At 29.0% G+C, this 20,339-nt stretch overlaps 1 protein-coding gene across 10 annotated transcripts; it reads left to right on the plus strand.

Annotated features, from left to right (window-relative positions):
* The first annotated feature begins 76 nt into the window (after positions 1–76).
* Positions 77–19,293, plus strand: LOC725068 (dynein heavy chain, cytoplasmic). 10 transcript variants are annotated; one of them, XM_026439353.1, is made up of 23 exons: positions 77–494; positions 1,182–1,699; positions 1,787–2,881; positions 2,966–3,101; positions 3,160–3,533; positions 3,733–3,768; positions 4,356–4,427; positions 4,529–7,879; positions 7,967–8,361; positions 8,444–8,754; positions 8,884–8,972; positions 9,161–9,190; positions 9,325–10,471; positions 10,556–11,051; positions 11,133–11,748; positions 11,841–12,635; positions 12,712–12,913; positions 13,071–13,266; positions 14,372–14,489; positions 14,572–14,943; positions 15,026–17,788; positions 18,172–18,369; positions 18,446–19,293. In XM_026439353.1, exons 1-23 carry the CDS (start codon positions 251–253, stop codon positions 18,878–18,880), a joined length of 13,989 nt encoding a protein of 4,662 aa, XP_026295138.1. In that variant the 5' UTR covers positions 77–250; the 3' UTR covers positions 18,881–19,293. The 10 variants fall into 10 exon arrangements, with proteins under 10 accessions (XP_026295138.1, XP_026295145.1, XP_026295151.1 ...); XM_026439342.1 differs by lacking the exon at positions 13,071–13,266 and adding an exon at positions 13,753–13,951 and having other exon boundaries at positions 78–494; XM_026439350.1 differs by lacking the exon at positions 13,071–13,266 and adding an exon at positions 13,753–13,951 and having other exon boundaries at positions 78–494; positions 1,185–1,699.
* Positions 19,294–20,339: the final 1,046 nt, after the last annotated feature.

Raw genomic sequence — 20,339 nt, forward strand, 5'->3', positions numbered from 1 at the left:
ACGAATAGAAAAATATAAAACTAACACAATTTAATTGATTTGACAGAAATAACATGAAAACTAGCCAAAATAATGGATAAAATAGAGAATAAGAAAATGGCGTTATTACTAAAGAATCGTTGCAATTTGTAAGTACTTCTGTGTCGTAGTCTATGCCTATTATAATTCGTCATCACTCGTGTGACAGTTCATCCTAGAGCGGGGATCACCCGCTCAAGATTACAAATTTTGCGATATTGATTAACGTAAGATGGGTGACTCCTTAGACGGCACCGGGGAACCGTCTCCGGAGACTCAAATTGTTATAATTGTATCATATTCAACATTCGCTAATTATTTAAAGAAAGTCGTAACGGTCTTACTACCCGATGAAGATGTGGTTCCACCCGCATTTAATTCTGCTCTCGAAGATAAAAGCAATCAAGAATATATAAGAAAATTCTTAGGTGATTCTCAAGTATGGGCGCTATACATACAAAGAAGTTCTAGTAAAGGTACGTGAATTGATTTATAATGAATAATTAATTAATTATTGTTAAGAATTTAGCACTCTGCTCTTATATGATATCCTCCATTGCAGTATTTCAATACAACGGTACTTGCATCAAACTGCGATAGAAAATATTCTGATTATTATTGTTGATTATTTGATTCATTTAAACTCTTTATAAATATGACTCATACTTAATATAATCAATATGTGTAAATGTCATTATTATGTTCTTTCTTATTAAGTTTATTATATACATAATAGTTTATTATAATATGAATTATATTTTCGGCAGGTATATAATTATATTTTTATATTTAATATTAAATTATATTTTCAAATAATAAGTTAAAAAAAATATATAAATGAATTATCATATATTATTTTAATATTCTATATTATATATCTATAAATTATAATTGTATTATTATTAAATAATATGTGTAATGTCTAAAAAGAAATTTATTTTTATGATTTTAAATTACATAACTTTTAAAAATATGAAGTTTAAGTTTTTTAATTAAATTCATTTTTTATTTTTTATAAATATATAATTTATCTATATTTAGATATGATATATAAATATAATACATCTATATATAAAATATTTATATTTCATAAATATTATATTAATATTTTACAGTATTATATATTTTAAATATTTTATTATATTTTATTTATTATTTTTCAGAAGAAGATAATAATGAAGGAGATGAAGAAAAAGAAAGTACAGTTTTTTATATATCAAATGAAATACATTTTACTAATCCTAAAATGGCCTCCTTAGTTTTAACAAAACGTGGAGCAGTAATTGAAGCTGACAAGTCCATTCATTCACAGCTACGTTTAGTTACCTTTTCAGATGGACCACCATATGAAACATTACATGCAATAAGCAAGACTATGGCACCATACTTTAAAAGTTATGTGAAAGAAACAGGTCGTGCAGACAGAGATGGTGATAAAATGGCACCATCTGTTGAAAAAAAAATAGCAGAACTTGAAATGGGTTTATTGCATTTACAACAAAATATAGATATTCCTGAGATTTCATTACAAATTCATCCACTTGTAGCACAAGTAATTAAACAATGTACAGAAGAAAATCGTAAACCAAAAGTTGCTGATTTTGGTGATAAAGTTGAAGATTCAACATTTTTAAATCAACTACAAAATGGTGTTAATAGATGGATAAAAGAAATTCAAAAGGTAGAAATATTATAAATGTTAATGAAATATTACAATATTATGTATATTATATTATATATATTATGTATATATATTCATTTTTCATAGGTTACTAAATTAAATCGTGATCCAGAATCAGGTACTGCTTTACAAGAAATCTCTTTTTGGTTAAATTTGGAAAGAGCATTGCATCGAATACAAGAAAAACGAGAGAGTATAGAAATTACTTTAACACTTGATATTCTTAAGCATGGAAAAAGGTTTCATGCAACTGTTAGTTTTGATATAGATACTGGCCTACAACAAGCTTTGGCTACTGTTAATGATTATAATCCATTAATGAAAGATTTTCCAATAAATGATTTATTATCAGCTACAGAACTTGAAAGAATAAGAACTAGTGTTCAACAAATATTTATGCATTTACGAAAAATCAGAAGTACAAAATATCCTGTTCAAAGAGTATTGAGGCTGATAGAAGCTATTTCAAGAGATTTAGGACAGCAACTCTTAAAAGTGTTAGGTACAAGAAGATTAATGCATATTCCATTTGATGAGTTTGAAAAAGTTATGGAACAATGTTTTGAAGTATTTAATACATGGGATGATGAATATGAGAAATTAACAGGATTATTAAGAGATATTGTGAAGAAAAAACGTGATGAACATATGAAAATGGTATGGAGAGTTTTACCAGCACATAAAAAATTACAAACTAGAATGGAACAAATGCGAAATTTCCGTCGACAACATGAACAACTCAGAACAGTAATTGTTCGTGTTCTTAGACCTACTGTTCGTCAAAATAATAATAACGCTGCGATGGAGAATCCGGATAATGATAATGTAAAAGTTGAATTCGCTTTAGATGCAGCAGATGCAAATGCTATTAGTGAAGTAAATTTGGCATATGAAAATGTAAAAGAAATCGATTGTCTTGATATTACTAAAGAAGGCGTTGAATCTTGGAAAGCTGCTGTCCGTAGATATGAAGAACGTATTGAAAGAGTTGAAGCAAGAATTACAGCACATCTTCGAGATCAATTAGGTACTGCAAAGAATGCAAATGAAATGTTTAGAATTTTTTCACGTTTTAATGCACTTTTTGTAAGGCCACATATTCGAGGCGCCATTAGAGAATACCAAACACAGCTAATACAAAGAGTAAAAGATGATATTGAAGCATTACATGAAAAGTTTAAGGTATAAAAATAGCAAATTAAAAGTATAAAAGAAAACTGAAACTTTATTTATTAACTTTTATAAATAGTTATATTATTAATTTAGGTTCAATATGCGCAAAGCAAGTGTTGCAGAATGAGTATAGTTAGAGATTTACCACCTGTTGCTGGCTCTATTATCTGGGTTAAACAAATTGATTATCAGCTTACAATGTATTTAAAACGAGTTGAAGATGTTTTAGGTACATATTAACATTTTTTTCATATATTTATACAGATATTAACATTTTTATTTTATAGGAAAAGGATGGGAAACTCATATTGAAGGTCAAAAATTAAAAGCTGATGGAGATAGTTTTCGTATGAAATTATCAACTCAGGAAATTTTTGATGAATGGGCACGTAAAGTGCAACAAAGAAATCTTGGCGTAACTGGAAGAATTTTTACAATAGAAAATGTACGGTCACGAACTGGCCGTGGTAATGTGTTAAAGTTGAAAGTGAATTTTCTTCCTGAAATTATTACATTATCGAAGGAAGTAAGAAATTTAAAAAATCTTGGTTTTCGTGTACCTTTGCCAATTGTGAATAGAGCACATCAAGCAAATCAATTATATCCCTTTGCCATCAGTTTGATTGAGAGTATTAGAACCTATGAAAGAACGCTTGAAAAGGTAATTTTTATATTTTTTATTTATTATTACAAAAATATAATTGATATATTCATACATACAATTGATATATTCATACACAAGCAATTCAAAATTTTAAAAATACAAATGAAAAAATAGATAAATAGGGAATAGAAGCAGGATTAAAATATACATTAGTAATATTGATATTTTTAATTCCTTGGATGTCCAATATTTTTAGCTTACCAATCGGAGTCCCCACTGCCCCGCACTGAAGGTAGTCATATATGATGCTTTCAGGAATTATGCATCTTGCCTATATTTGCGAATTATTATTGTATGCCTGCTTAGCTCTTGTAGAAACACGTGTATTGCAAGATGTTATGATTTTATTTTAGTAAATTAAATAATTGAAAAAAATAAAAGTATGAATAGATGAAATATAAGATATGCGGGAATTCTAAAAAATTTGAGCTTTTTCATTTTTAAAATATTAAAATTTACATATCTTTATTGATTTTAATATATCTAATTTTGTTGGTTTTTTAATATTTTATAAAAATCTCAAATTATATGATTATATTAATAATAATTTGAAAAGTTTGATTGGCCATATATACCAAATGTTGCTTGTAATTGATATAGTAATACCTATATTTCTCCTTTTCTGTAATAAGTTGATTATAAATGAAAATTGTTATATAATTTTTTTAGTATAAGCTATGAACATGTAAAATTTTTATTTGCCTTCTTGTCTGTATATTATTGAATGATAAATAATAATTTATGTCGTAAAATTGTATTAGTATGATTAATAATATGACTTTTTAAAAATTGTATTTCATAATTTATTTTTCTTTATAGATTGAAGATAAAGCCAGTATCATACCTTTGGTTGCTGGAATGCGTAATGATGTATTATCACTTATTTCTGAAGTAAGTATTTTATACAATTATATATAAAATTATATTATATTATATTATAAATTTTATCATTTTTATCATAACTATTATTATTTTATTTTTTAATAATTCAGGGAATTGCTTTAATTTGGGAAAGTTATAAATTAGATCAATATGTGCAACGTCTTTCTGATGCTGTTGTTTCGTTTCAAGAAAAAGTAGAAGATCTTGTGGTAGTTGAAGAGCAATTAGATGTTGATGTGCGATCTCTTGAAACATGTCCATATTCAGCAAATACATTTGCTGATATACTTTCCAAAATTCAAAAAGCCGTAGACGAATTATCTTTAAAAAATTATTCAAATTTAACTATTTGGGTATCTAGACTTGACGAAGAAGTAGAAAAAAATTTAGCAGCTAGATTAGAGGCTGGAATAAAAGCTTGGACTGATGCACTAACTGGTCAAAAGAAAGAAGTAGATCTAAGTATGGATACGGATGCACCATCTCAACCAACTCATAAACCCGGCGGTGATCCAAAAATTCAAAATCAAATACATGAAGTTCGTATAACAAATCAAACAATGTATTTGTATCCAAGCATTGAAGATGCGAGATTTCAAATAATGCAACAATTATTTGCATGGCAAGCTATTGTTACTTCTCAAGTTCGACTTCAAAGTTCAAGATATCAAGTAGGTTTAGATAAACCTGAATCAGGTACTTACAGAAATTTACTAACAAAATTACCTAGTGGAAAACAACCTTTGGAAGCAGCTTATGAAGCAGTTGAATCTAAAATGAAAGATATTGCCGATTATGTAGATCAATGGTTACGTTACCAAGCACTTTGGGATTTACAACCTGATAATTTATATGGAAAATTGGGAGAAAATATAAATTTATGGATGAAATGTTTAAATGATATTAAAAAAACTAGAGCTACATTTGATACATCAGATACTAGGCGAGAATTTGGACCTGTTATCATTGATTTTGCAAAAGTACAAAGTAAAGTATCTTTGAAATATGATTCATGGCACAAAGAAACATTGGGTAAATTTGGAACGCTTCTCGGCAATGAAATGGCAAGTTTCCATGCACAAGTATCAAAATCTAGAAGTGATTTAGAACAACAATCTATCGAAGCTGCAAGTACTTCAGATGCAGTTGGATTTATAACTTATGTTCAATCTTTGAAACGTAAAATGAAAGTCTGGGAAAAACAAGTTGATATATATCGTGAAGGTCAAAGAATATTAGAACGTCAAAGATTTCAATTTCCTTCTTCATGGTTGCATGTAGATAATATAGAAGGTGAATGGGGTGCATTTAATGAAATAATTAAAAGAAAAGATACAAGTATACAAACACAGGTTGCGTCGTTACAAATGAAAATTGTAGCGGAAGATAAGGCAGTTGAAATAAGAACTACTGATTTTCTTAGTGATTGGGAAAGAGGAAAACCAGTTGAAGGTCATTTACGGCCAGATGATGCATTGCAACAATTACAATTATTTGAAAGCAAATTTGCTAGATTAAAAGAAGAAAGAGACAATGTGGCAAAAGCTAAAGAAGCTTTAGAATTACAAGAACCAGGAGCAGTATCAACTAGTGAAGATAGAATGCAAGTAGTATTTGAAGAACTTCAAGATTTGAGAGGAGTCTGGTCCGAATTATCAAAAATATGGGCACAAATTGATGATACGCGAGAAAAACCATGGTTATCTGTTCAGCCAAGAAAATTACGTCAACAGTTAGATGCAATGATGGCACAATTAAAAGAATTACCAGCTAGATTAAGACAATATTCTTCATATGAATATGTTAAAAAAATGTTACAAAGTTATACTAAAGTTAATATGTTAATTTTTGAGTTAAAATCTGATGCTTTAAAAGAGAGGCATTGGAAACAATTGACAAAGCAATTACGAGTAAATTGGGTATTGAGTGAACTTACTCTTGGTCAAGTTTGGGATGTAAATTTACAAAAAAATGAAGGAATAGTAAAAGATATTATTCTTGTTGCTCAAGGTGAAATGGCATTAGAAGAATTTTTGAAACAAGTTCGAGAATCTTGGCAAACTTATGAATTGGATTTAATAAATTATCAAAATAAATGTAAACTAATTCGTGGTTGGGATGATCTCTTTAACAAAGTTAAAGAACATATTAATTCTGTAGCTGCTATGAAACTTTCACCTTATTACAAAGTATTTGAAGAAGAAGCATTGACTTGGGAAGAAAAATTAAATAGAATCAATGCATTATTTGATGTATGGATAGATGTTCAACGTCGTTGGGTATATTTAGAAGGCATTTTTTCAGGAAGTGCTGATATTAAAACGTTATTGCCTGTTGAAACATCACGTTTTCAAAGTATTAGTTCCGAATTTCTTAGTTTAATGAAAAAAGTTTCTAAATCTCCAATGGTAATGGACGTTTTAAATATTCCTGGTGTACAAAGAGCACTTGAACGTTTAGCTGATTTACTTGGAAAAATACAAAAAGCTTTAGGAGAATATCTTGAAAGAGAACGTACATCATTTCCGCGATTTTATTTCGTGGGTGATGAAGATTTATTAGAAATTATTGGTAATAGTAAAAATATTGCAAGATTACAAAAACATTTTAAAAAAATGTTTGCTGGAGTAGCAGCTATTCTTTTGAATGAAGATAACACTGTCATTACTGGTATTGCTTCTCGTGAAGGAGAAGAAGTACTTTTCCAAAATCCTGTATCAACTATTGATCATCCAAAAATCAATGAATGGTTGACACTTGTTGAAAAAGAAATGAGAGTTACATTAGCATCAAGTCTTGCAAGAGCAGTACAAGATATCAAACAATTCAAAGATGGAAATATTAATCCTCAAGCATTTATGACATGGTGTGATAATTATCAAGCTCAAATTATAGTTTTAGCTGCTCAGATTTTGTGGTCAGAAGATGTTGAAGCTGCATTGCATGAATCACAAAATGATCCAAGTAAAAATTCGTTAGAAAGAGTATTACTTCAAGTCGAAGGTACATTAAATGTTTTAGCAGATTCTGTTCTTCAAGAACAACCTCCATTAAGACGAAAAAAGTTAGAGCATTTAATTAATGAATTTGTACATAAACGCACAGTAACTAGAAGATTAATTGCAAATAAAGTTTCTAATCCAAAAGCATTTGAATGGCTATGTGAAATGAGATTTTATTTTGATCCAAGACAAACCGAAGTTTTGCAACAACTTACGATACATATGGCAAATGCCAAATTTTATTATGGATTTGAATATTTAGGAGTGCAAGATAGATTAGTACAAACACCTTTGACAGATAGATGTTATTTAACAATGACTCAAGCTTTAGAAGCTCGTCTTGGAGGTTCTCCATTTGGACCAGCTGGAACAGGAAAAACTGAATCAGTTAAAGCTCTTGGTCATCAACTTGGAAGATTTGTATTGGTATTTAATTGCGATGAAACATTCGATTTTCAGGTAAATAGATAATAATTATGGAAGCTATTTATATATAAATCTATATTTTTTTATATTCTAATAATAATATCTTATTTATTTTATTAGGCCATGGGTCGTATTTTTGTTGGTCTTTGTCAAGTTGGAGCATGGGGTTGTTTTGATGAATTTAATCGTCTTGAAGAGCGTATGCTTTCAGCTGTTTCTCAACAAGTACAAACTATTCAAGAAGCATTAAAAAGTCAAATGGAAGGAAAGAAAGAAGGAACACTTTGTGTAGAATTAGTTGGAAAACAAGTTAAAGTATCTACTGACATGGCTATCTTCATCACAATGAATCCAGGTTATGCTGGACGATCAAATCTTCCCGATAATTTAAAGAAACTCTTTAGATCATTAGCTATGACTACCCCAGATAGACAGTTAATTGCTGAAGTTATGCTTTTTAGTCAAGGATTTAGATCAGCTGAAAAATTAGCATGCAAAATTGTACCATTTTTCAAGTAAGTTTTTTATTATTGATGTTTGTTTATTATTGAAATATACGTTTCCTTTTTGTTGCTAAATATATGATTTTACTATTAGATTATGTGATGAACAACTTTCTAATCAATCTCATTATGATTTTGGTCTTCGAGCACTTAAATCTGTACTTATTTCTGCTGGAAATGTTAAACGTGATCGAATTCAAAAAATTAAGGAAGGTATGCAGAATCGTGGTGAAACTAATATTGACGAAGCTTCCATTGCTGAAAACTTACCAGAACAAGAAATTTTGATACAATCCGTTTGTGAAACAATGGTTCCAAAATTAGTTGCTGAAGATATTCCATTATTATTTAGTTTACTTAATGATGTATTCCCAAATGTAAATTATACACGTGCTGAAATGAAAGGTATTTATTATATTAAAAATTATATTTTAATATCTTATATCTTTAGTATTTTTTATTTACATATTATAATTAAATTTTTACTTTTATGTATTATAAATAAAATATATATATATATATATATATTCATAGGATTAAAAGATCAGATTAGAAAGGTATGCATGGAAGAATATCTTGTATGTGGCGAAGGCGACGAACAAGGAGGAGCTTGGCAGGAAAAGGTAATATAACATTATAATATTATAACAGATATAAATAATCATCTTTGCATTATCGCTTTATATCATGTTATGAATAATAGCGTAAAAAAATAGTACCTTAAAATCACAGAAACTTTATTTTTCCTGAAAATATATAAGATACATAATGGTTTCCTAATTCTTAAATTTTTTACCATATGCAACCCCAGGATATGGTCGGTGAGACCTGGGTAGAAAAGGTGAGACAAAAATTAAGCTATGAATAATATTGCATGGCCAGTATTTTTTAATCCATAAATAATATCTTATTTCATAAATTCATGATTTCCTGTTTTTATTTTTGATAGTTACTCTTATAAAATATTTTATTTAGGTATTGCAACTTTACCAAATTTGTAATTTAAATCATGGTTTAATGATGGTTGGTCCCAGTGGTTCTGGAAAAACAACAGCATGGAAAGTATTGTTAAAAGCTTTAGAAAGATTTGAAGGCATAGAAGGAGTAGCCCATGTAATTGATCCTAAAGCTATTAGCAAAGAAACATTGTATGGTGTATTAGATCCGAATACACGTGAATGGACAGATGGACTTTTTACACACATTCTTAGAAAAATTATAGATAATGTAAGAGGAGAAATTAATAAACGACAATGGATTATATTTGATGGTGATGTTGATCCAGAATGGGTTGAAAACCTAAATTCTGTACTCGACGATAATAAATTACTTACATTACCAAATGGCGAACGTTTAAGTTTACCTCCAAATGTGAGAGTTATGTTTGAAGTGCAAGATTTAAAATATGCCACATTGGCTACTGTTTCTCGTTGCGGTATGGTTTGGTTTTCTGAAGATGTACTTTCTACAGAGATGATATTTGAAAATTACATGTTGCGTTTAAAAAATATACCTCTGGAAGATGGAGAAGAAGATAATCTTGGTAAAAAAGCAACAGAAAAAGATGATACTATGTCTCCAGCTTTATCAGTGCAAAGAGAAATTGCTAGCATTTTACAAAGTTATTTTGCTCCAGATGGATTGGTAGTAAGATGTTTGGAATATGCTATGAAACAAGAACACATAATGGATTTTACACGGTTACGAGCATTAAGCTCTTTATTTTCCATGTTAAATCAAGCAGTGCGTAATGTTTTACAATATAATCATTCACATACAGATTTTCCTTTACCAAGTGAACAACTGGAACGTTATATGCCAAAATGCTTGGTGTATGCATTATTGTGGAGCTTTGCAGGTGATGCGAAACTAAAAGTTAGATCTGATTTGGGAGATTTTGCTAGATCTATTACAACTATACCTCTTCCAACACAAAGCAATATCCCTATCATTGATTTTGAAGTAAGCATTCATGGTGAATGGTTACCTTGGAGTAATAAAGTTCCGCAAATTGAAGTGGAAACACATAAAGTTGCTAGTCCAGATATTGTTGTACCTACTTTAGACACAGTAAGGCATGAGAGCTTACTTTATACATGGTTAGCAGAACACAAACCAATAGGTAATATATTATATTTATGAAAATAGTTATAAAACTTTATGAAATACTTTATGATACACATGAAAGATTACTCAACTTTTATAGTACTTTGTGGACCACCTGGATCTGGTAAAACTATGACACTTTTTTCTGCTTTACGTGCTTTGCCTGATATGGAAGTTGTTGGATTAAACTTTTCATCTGCTACTACACCTGAATTACTATTAAAAACTTTTGATCATTATTGTGAATATCGTAAAACACCTAATGGTGTTGTACTTTCACCAGTACAATTGGGTAAATGGCTGGTTCTATTTTGTGACGAAATCAATTTACCTGATATGGATAATTACGGAACACAAAGAGTAATTTCGTTTCTCAGACAATTGGTAGAACATAGAGGTTTCTATCGAACTAATGATCAAGCATGGGTTACTTTAGAAAGAATTCAATTTGTTGGAGCTTGTAATCCTCCAACAGATCCAGGTAGAAAACCTCTTAGTCATAGATTCTTAAGACATGTTCCAGTTATATATGTTGATTATCCAGGAGAAACATCTTTAAAACAAATTTATGGTACATTTACACGAGCTATGCTTAGGTAAGAATAATTAATTTAGTATTAAATGATCATATTAAAATTATGTGAAAAAAAAATTTTTAATTCAATTTATAACTTTAGATTAACACCTTCTTTACGAGGATATGCAGAACCTTTAACAAATGCAATGGTAGAATTTTATTTAGCTTCACAAGAGAGATTTACTCAAGATATGCAACCACATTATGTTTATTCTCCTCGTGAAATGACACGTTGGGTACGAGGAATTTGTGAAGCTATTAGACCTCTTGATAATTTGTCAGTTGAAGGTCTAGTACGTTTATGGGCACATGAGGCTCTTCGTTTATTCCAAGACAGATTAGTAGAGGATTCTGAAAGAGCCTGGACAAATAAAAATATAGATACTGTTGCCATGAAACATTTTATGGGTGTCGATAAAGAGAAAGCATTAACCAGACCTATTCTATATAGTAATTGGTTATCTAAAGATTATGTGCCAGTCAATAGACAAGAATTACGAGATTATGTTAGAGCAAGATTGAAAGTATTTTATGAAGAAGAATTGGATGTTCCTTTAGTACTTTTTGATGAAGTTCTTGAACATGTTTTACGGATTGACAGAATTTTCCGTCAACCTCAGGGACATTTATTACTTATTGGTGTTTCTGGAGCTGGTAAAACAACTCTGTCTAGATTCGTTGCATGGATGAATGGTTTATCTATTTTTCAAATAAAAGTATGTACTTTTGTTTTGTTATAATTGTATATTTTAAAAAAATTTTACATTAAAAAAAAATTTCGATTAATTCAATGTTTTTTATATCAAAGGTTCACAATAAATATACTGGTGAAGATTTTGACGAAGATTTGCGTCAAGTTTTAAGAAGATCAGGTTGTAAAGATGAAAAAATAGCATTTATTCTTGATGAGTCTAATGTTCTGGATTCTGGTTTTCTTGAACGCATGAATACATTGCTCGCAAATGGAGAAGTGCCTGGTTTATTTGAAGGTGATGAATATACAACTCTTATGACACAATGTAAAGAAGGAGCACAACGTGAAGGTCTTATGTTAGATTCTAACGAAGAACTTTATAAATGGTTTACTGGTCAAGTTATGAAAAATTTGCATGTAGTATTTACAATGAATCCCAGCACAGATGGTCTTAAAGACCGAGCTGCAACATCACCTGCATTGTTCAATAGATGTGTATTAAATTGGTTTGGTGATTGGTCAGATAATGCACTCTTCCAAGTTGGTAAAGAATTTACCAGTCGTGTGGATTTGGAAAGACCTATGTGGAAATGTCCAGATTTTTTCCCTTCAGTTTGTTCTTTAATTCCATCACAACCTTCTCATAGAGATGCTGTAATAAATGCTTGTGTTTATGTACATCAAACATTACACAAAGCAAATGCTAGACTTGCAAAACGAAGTGGTAGAACAATGGCTATCACTCCCCGTCATTATTTAGATTTTATCAATCATTTTGTAAAATTATATCAAGAAAAAAGAAGCGATTTAGAAGAACAACAGTTACATCTAAATGTTGGTTTAAGTAAGATTGCAGAAACAGTAGAACAAGTGGAAGAAATGCAAAAAAGTTTAGCTATCAAATCTCAGGTAATTGAATGAGATTAAATTATATGAAAAGAATATTCTTTGCAATCTTTTTTCACAATAAAAATCTTATATATAGGAATTACATGCAAAGAATGAAGCTGCAAATGCAAAATTACGACAAATGGTTAAAGATCAACAGGAAGCAGAGAAGAAAAAAGTACAGAGTCAAGAAATTCAACAACAATTAGCAATACAAACTGTGGCTATTAATCAAAAGAGAGATGATGTTATGGCTGATTTAGCACAAGTTGAACCAGCTGTCATCGATGCACAAAATGGTATGTATTATTTATATTCTAAAATTATTTTAATTATTGTAATGAATATAAATGATTATAATATTTGTGATATATAATTGGAATTGGTGCTTATCTGTATTTTGAATACATAAAACATATGACGCGCATTATGCTTAAATATTTGCAATGAGTATAGCTGTCAAGGGGATAAAACGGCAATATCTTGTCGAAATTCGATCAATGGCAAATCCTCCAAACATCGTAAAACTAGCTTTAGAATCTATATGCCTATTACTTGAAGAAAATGCTACTGATTGGAAACAAATTCGTGCTATCATTATGAAGGATAGCTTTATACCAACCATCGTCAACTTCAACACAGAAAACATCACGTAAGAAATGATTCTGGATCTGCTGAACGTTCAATGCTCGAATGGGAATTTATCAAGGCAGATACTATTCTATAACCGCTTGATATACATGTTACGTCTTTTGGCTGAATACAACTCACCTACGTATAACATACGTTCTTATAAGTAAAATAAAATATTTTAAAATATAATTGTTTCGAAATACCACATTTTCATTCATATTATAGATTCAATTCATATTCAATTTTAAATTCAATATATGAATTTTTTAATATTTTAGAAATAATTATAAGGACGTGACATGATACGTAAATAATGTGTTGTTGCTGTAAATAAAATATATCGTGTTTTTTTATTTCTAACTGTCTATAGGTCATTTAAAACGACGCGCAGCCGGTCAGGGAGCTTTTTTCGCGTAACATCGTTATAACTGTTCTAATTTCTAATTGCACATGCCTGCACATTATTTTCTTTGTACTATATGAAATCGTTTCGTTTTTCGTATAGCGGTGAAATCGATAAAGAAACAACATTTAGTCGAAGTTCGGTCCATGGCGAATCCGCCGGCGATCGTGAAGGTTGCATTGGAGTCTATCTGCTTATTGCTCGGTGAAAATGCCAGTGATTGGAAATCTATCCGCGCTGTCATCATGAGAGACAATTTTATCAATACTATTGTCTCTAATTTCAGTACTGAGGATATTACGTAAGCATGCTTTCATTGTTTGTTTTATCCATATAAATGGTTTAATTCTTTAATTTAGGGATCAGCGAACACGGTTCGTTGATACAAATATATTCTAAAACAACAATTGAATAAATGATTAACGAAAAGAAAAAATGAATTATTTATGAGTGTCAAAAAAATGTGTAAATACTAATATTCGTTTTATGTATCTACAACTAATCTTTGTGCTTGCTGATCTCAAATTTAAAAAATGTTGAATAAATTTACACAAAGCACAATTGATACTTAGAGCATGTGAACGACAATTGACAAACTCGTTACTAACCAAAATTATGTATATAATATATAGTATGCTAAAATGTTACTTGAAATTTAAAAAATAAATTTATTAAATATTGAATTAAAAAATTAAAAGAATTTTTTAAAACATTTGTTTAGTGATGAAGTGAGAGAGAAAATGAAGAATCGTTATTTAAGTAATCCTGACTATAATTTTGAAAAAGTTAATCGAGCCAGTATGGCTTGTGGACCTCTTGTTAAATGGGCTACTGCACAAGTAAGCATATATGATATAAATTTAATTTCTCAAAAAAAAAAAAAAAACTATAATTAAAAATATGTAATTTATAAAATTTTAGATCGAATATGCAGATATGTTAAAACGAGTAGAGCCTTTAAGAGATGAACTTCATTCATTAGAGCGACAGGCTGAAACAAATAAACAAAAAGGTGAAGAGGTGAAAAATTTGATTGCTCAATTGGAACAAAGTATAGCTTCATATAAAGAAGAATATGCTCAACTGATATCTCAGGCACAAGCTATCAAAGCTGATTTAGAAAGTGTACAAGCTAAAGTGGATCGTTCTATTGCCTTACTGAAATCTTTAGTGATTGAAAGAGAACGTTGGGAAGCAACTAGTGAAACATTCAAAAGTCAAATGTCTACTATTATTGGAGATGTACTTTTGTCATCTGCTTTTCTAGCATATGCTGGATATTTTGATCAACATGTAAATGATTTAATAGTTATAATTATATATATATATATTTTTCTTTATAAAATAATGATACATATGTTTTGATTTCTTTTAGTATCGACAAAATTTGTTCAGTACTTGGTGTCAACATTTACAACATGCAAATCTACAATTCCGGCCAGATATAGCAAGAACGGAATATCTCTCAAATCCTGATGAACGTTTGAGATGGCAAGCTAATGCTCTACCAACAGATGATCTTTGTACCGAAAATGCTATTATGTTGAAACGATTTAATAGATATCCATTAATTATCGATCCATCTGGACAAGCAACAGAATTTATTATGAATGAATTTAAAGATCGAAAGATTACAAAAACAAGTTTCTTAGATGATTCATTCAGAAAAAATTTGGAGAGTGCATTACGTTTTGGTAATCCTTTATTGGTACAAGATGTTGAAAATTACGATCCGATATTAAATCCTGTTCTAAATAGAGAATTAAGAAGAACAGGAGGACGTGTGTTAATCACACTTGGAGATCAAGATATTGATCTCTCACCATCTTTCGTAATCTTTTTATCGACAAGAGATCCAACAGTAGAATTCCCACCTGACATTTGTTCTCGCGTTACCTTTGTTAACTTTACTGTTACTAGAAGTTCATTGCAAAGTCAATGTTTAAATCAAGTTCTGAAAGCCGAACGTCCGGATATTGATGAAAAGAGATCTGATTTATTAAAATTACAAGGAGAATTTCATTTGCGCCTAAGACAACTTGAAAAATCTTTATTACAAGCATTGAATGATGCTAAAGGAAAAATTCTTGATGATGATTCTGTGATAACTACTCTTGAAACTTTAAAACAAGAAGCGGCTGATATTAGTAAAAAAGTTGAAGAAACAGATAAAGTAATAGGAGAAATTGAAACAGTTTCTCAACAATATATGCCTTTATCTCAAGCTTGTTCAAATATGTATTTTACAATGGACAGTTTGAATCAAGTACACTTTTTATATCAATATTCTTTGAAAATGTTTTTAGATGTGTTTACGTCTGTTCTATCTCAAAATCCAAGACTGTCTAATATATCAGATTATACCCAAAGATTATCAGTTATTACAAGCGATTTATTTTCTGCTTGTTATGAACGTGTTGCACGTGGAATGTTACACACAGATAGATTAACATTTGCATTGTTGTTATGTAGAATTCATTTAAAAGGTATTGCTACAGAATCTACTTATGACAGTGAATTTACATTTTTCTTACGTGGCAAAGAAGGTGTATTGAATATAAGAGATCCTATCATACCTAATTTGAGTTCAGAGCAACAAGAAGCTCTGATGCGTCTAAGTCTTAGATTGCCTGCCTTTAAAAAATTACGTGAAAAGATTCAAGAAAATGTAGAATTTAATACCTGGTTACAATCACCAACTCCTGAGACATGTGTGCCAAAACTTTGGGATGAAGAGAAACCATTGACTCCAACTGGAACAGCTATGCATCAATTATTAATAATACAAGCATTCCGACCAGATCGTGTAATAGCTGCTGCGTCTTTAGTAGTAATTTCTGCATTAGGAGAATCTTTTATGGCTGCTGCAGAAGCAGAACTTGATTTTGCTTCTGTAGTTGAGAATGAACTAAAAGCTACTGTACCCGCTTTGCTTTGTTCAGTACCTGGTTTTGATGCTTCTGGTCGGGTAGATGATTTAGCAGCTGAATCAGGCAAACAAATAGCCAGCATCGCAATAGGATCTGCAGAAGGATTTAATCAAGCAGATAGAGCGATAAATATGGCTGTTAAAGCTGGTAGATGGGTATTATTGAAAAATGTTCATTTAGCACCACAGTGGTTAGTACAACTTGAAAAAAAATTGCATAGTTTACAACCACATACTAGCTTTAGATTATTTTTGACCATGGAAATTAATCCAAAAGTACCAGTTAATCTACTTAGAGCTGGCAGAATATTTGTTTTTGAACCACCTCCTGGAATTAGAGCGAATTTATTACGAACATTTAGTACAGTGCCGGCATCAAGAATGATGAAAGTACCTAATGAAAGAGCACGTCTTTATTTCTTATTGGCATGGTTCCATGCTATTGTTCAAGAACGTCTTCGTTACGCACCATTAGGATGGGCAAAACATTATGAATTCAATGAAAGCGATTTGAGAGTAGCTTGTGATACTTTGGATACATGGATAGAAGCTACTGCTATGGGTAGAACTAATTTACCACCAGAAAAAGTACCTTGGGATGCTTTAGTGACATTACTTTCTCAATGTATATACGGTGGTAAAATTGATAATGATTTTGATCAACGTCTTCTCGCATCGTTTCTTCGGAAACTTTTTACTCCACGATCTTTTGAAACTGATTTTGCATTAGTTGCTAATATTGATGGTCTACAAGGAGGTCAACGACATATTACTATGCCAGATGGTACTAGACGTGATCACTTCCTTAAATGGATCGAGTCATTATCTGATAGACAAACACCTTCATGGCTTGGATTACCGAATAATGCGGAAAAAGTATTACTCACGACTAGAGGTACAGATTTAGTATCTAAACTATTGAAGATGCAACAATTAGAAGACGAAGATGAATTAGCATATTCTAACGAAGAATCATTGGATACACCTAGAGAAGCAGAAGCTGATGGTCGTCCATCATGGATGAGAACGTTACACAATTCGGCATCAACGTGGTTACAATTACTTCCAAAAAATTTGCCGACATTAAAAAGAACTGTAGAAAATATAAAAGATCCTCTGTATAGGTATTTTGAAAGAGAAGTTAATAGTGGTGCTAAATTGCTACAAGATGTAATTCATGATTTAGAAGATGTTGTTTTAATTTGTCAGGTATTATTCCAGATTCATTAATTTAATTATTAAATTTTTGTTGAAAATTAATATTTAATATTAATATTAAAGTAATCTCGTATTTTAAATATCTATTTTTATATATATATATTTTTTCATTTTCAAGTTCCTAAATATAATTGTAAAGTCATTTTGCAAAAATATTTAAAAATACATAAAAATTGAATCTAATATATATAATTTTTATTTAAAAAATTTATTAAATTTTTGTAAAATAATAGTTTTTTTAAAATGAATAATAATTTAAAAAAATTGTTAAAATTTTTAATATTAAAAATTAATAATTAATTTTTTATATTATTATATATTTTTTTTTAATTAATTAATTTTCTTATTTTAAATATGTCCTGTTTTTTTTATAGGGTAAAAAGAAGCAAACTAATTATCATAGAACTATGTTGTCAGAATTAGTAAAAGGTATTTTACCAGGTGGATGGAGACGATATACAGTACCAAGAGGATGTACCGTTATACAATGGATAACAGATTTTAGTCACAGAGTATCACAATTACAAGAAGTTTCACGATTAGTATCTCAAGGAGGAGCTAAAGAAATTAAAGTTTGTTTATTTAATTTGTTATATAATTATTTTTGTTATATAAAATTATTTTTATCTATTGTAATTATTTTTTTAGAGTTTTCCCGTTTGGCTTGGAGGATTACTAAATCCTGAAGCTTATATTACGGCAACAAGACAGTGTATAGCACAAGCAAACAGTTGGTCATTAGAGGAACTTCAACTTGATGTAACTATAGGGGATAGTGATAATATTGCAACGGACGATTGTTCGTTCGCTGTAACAGGTCTTAAATTGCAAGGAGCACAATGTAAAGATAATCAACTATATTTAACTTCAACTATAATGACCGATTTGCCAGTGACTATGTTAAGATGGATACGATCTGCCACCGATGATGTACGAAAGGGCAAATTGTCTTTACCAGTTTATCTTAATAGTACACGTACTGAATTACTTTTTACTGTTGATTTAAACATTGCTCCTAGTCAAGATCCTCATAGTTTTTATGAAAGAGGAGTTGCTGTTCTTACATCTACTGCTTTGAATTAATACTTATAAAATTAGTAAAATGCGATGTTTAACAAATAATATGATTATAAAATTCTATAGGAATGGGCAAATGAATTTTTCAGAATTGAAATAGTAAAAAGTCTCCACATATTTTAATGTTTCCTAAAAATGTTTATTAATCTATTCATTTTTAATTATTTATAAGATATAAAATATTATAAATTAATTAACTAATATAATATTCTATTAATGTTCATATGATTTCACAAATAATTTATTAATAATGAAAGTTTGCCCAATTTCTTCTAATATACTAATTGAATATATAATAAGAATTATTATTTATCGCTTTAAAATATTTTCTTGCACAAGATTCTACATGCAGTGAAATGAAACATTTTATTCAATAATTAATAAAATACAAAATATTCATTTTAGTATTGATGTTTCTATTACAAGATTGTAATATACATAAATAATTTTTTTTAGATTTATATATGTTTAAAACTAAAAAGATTGTTTTCTGTAATAAAGTTATTTTTTGTTCTTTTAAATGTAAGTATTATTGTAAAATTTACATTATTTGAATGGTATTTTATAAAAAAACTTAATATGCAGTTTTTAATCGTTATCAAAAAAGTAAAATGAGTATCATTAAAATGCTTTGTACTTTTGCTTTAATCGAATATATTAATAATAATATCTATTTCTGTAACTATGCGAAATTAAATATAATACTAATATTTAAAATGTGAATGTTGTTTAAATTTCATCATTATCAAATTAAATATTATACTATAAATTTAAAAAAAAAAATTATGATCCAATATTGGATATAACAATTATTCTTATGAAATGAATATTTATGTAATATTATATATAATTATATAAAAAAATATAGATTTATTTTTTTTTTTTATCTCATATTAATTTAATTTTTCGAATTCGCGCGTTATTATTAGCAATTTTCAATTTTCTTTCGTTATTTTTTGCAGTGATAACACAAAAATATATATACATAATAAAAAAATATAATAAATATATATACATTTTAATTATTATTCAAAAATTAATTTATAAATTTTAATAAACGTTGAATGGATTATATAATTGTAAAGCCACTAGAGTTAATGAAAAAATTCTTAATTTATTTTAATATGATTTGTTAAAATATTATATACACTATTATCATAAAACTATTGTAAGATTACAGCAATATATATGTACATATTTTATAGACGCATACAGTCTTAATTAAAAATGCCAATATGTTAAAATAGTATGTTTAAAGAAGATTGAACATTAAAAATTTCGACATATATGATATAAATCGAAGATTATTATAATAAGTAACAAAAAAAGTTTATCATTATCTGATTTTTATTTGCACATTAAAAAATTGCTAGGATAAATAATTATAATATTATGCAATTATTTGTTAAGTAATAATTAAAAAAATACTGAATTCAGTCTAAAAAATAAAATTAATTTCTCGATG

Source organism: Apis mellifera, linkage group LG1 (assembly GCF_003254395.2).
Source record: "Apis mellifera strain DH4 linkage group LG1, Amel_HAv3.1, whole genome shotgun sequence".
In the NCBI taxonomy this organism is placed as follows: Eukaryota; Metazoa; Arthropoda; class Insecta; order Hymenoptera; family Apidae; genus Apis; species Apis mellifera.

What these genes read in the sequence shown, in the direction of transcription:
- LOC725068 (XM_026439342.1), top strand. Translation starts at nt 251, where the DNA reads ATGGGTGACTCCTTAGACGGCACCGGGGAACCGTCTCCGGAGACTCAA. An exon ending in ATGAAAGAACGCTTGAAAAG is followed by an intron (nt 3,534 to 3,732) that starts GTAATTTTTATA and finishes CAATATTTTTAG; the next exon opens with CTTACCAATCGGAGTCCCCA. An exon ending in CTGGATATTTTGATCAACAT is followed by an intron (nt 14,944 to 15,025) that starts GTAAATGATTTA and finishes GATTTCTTTTAG; the next exon opens with TATCGACAAAATTTGTTCAG.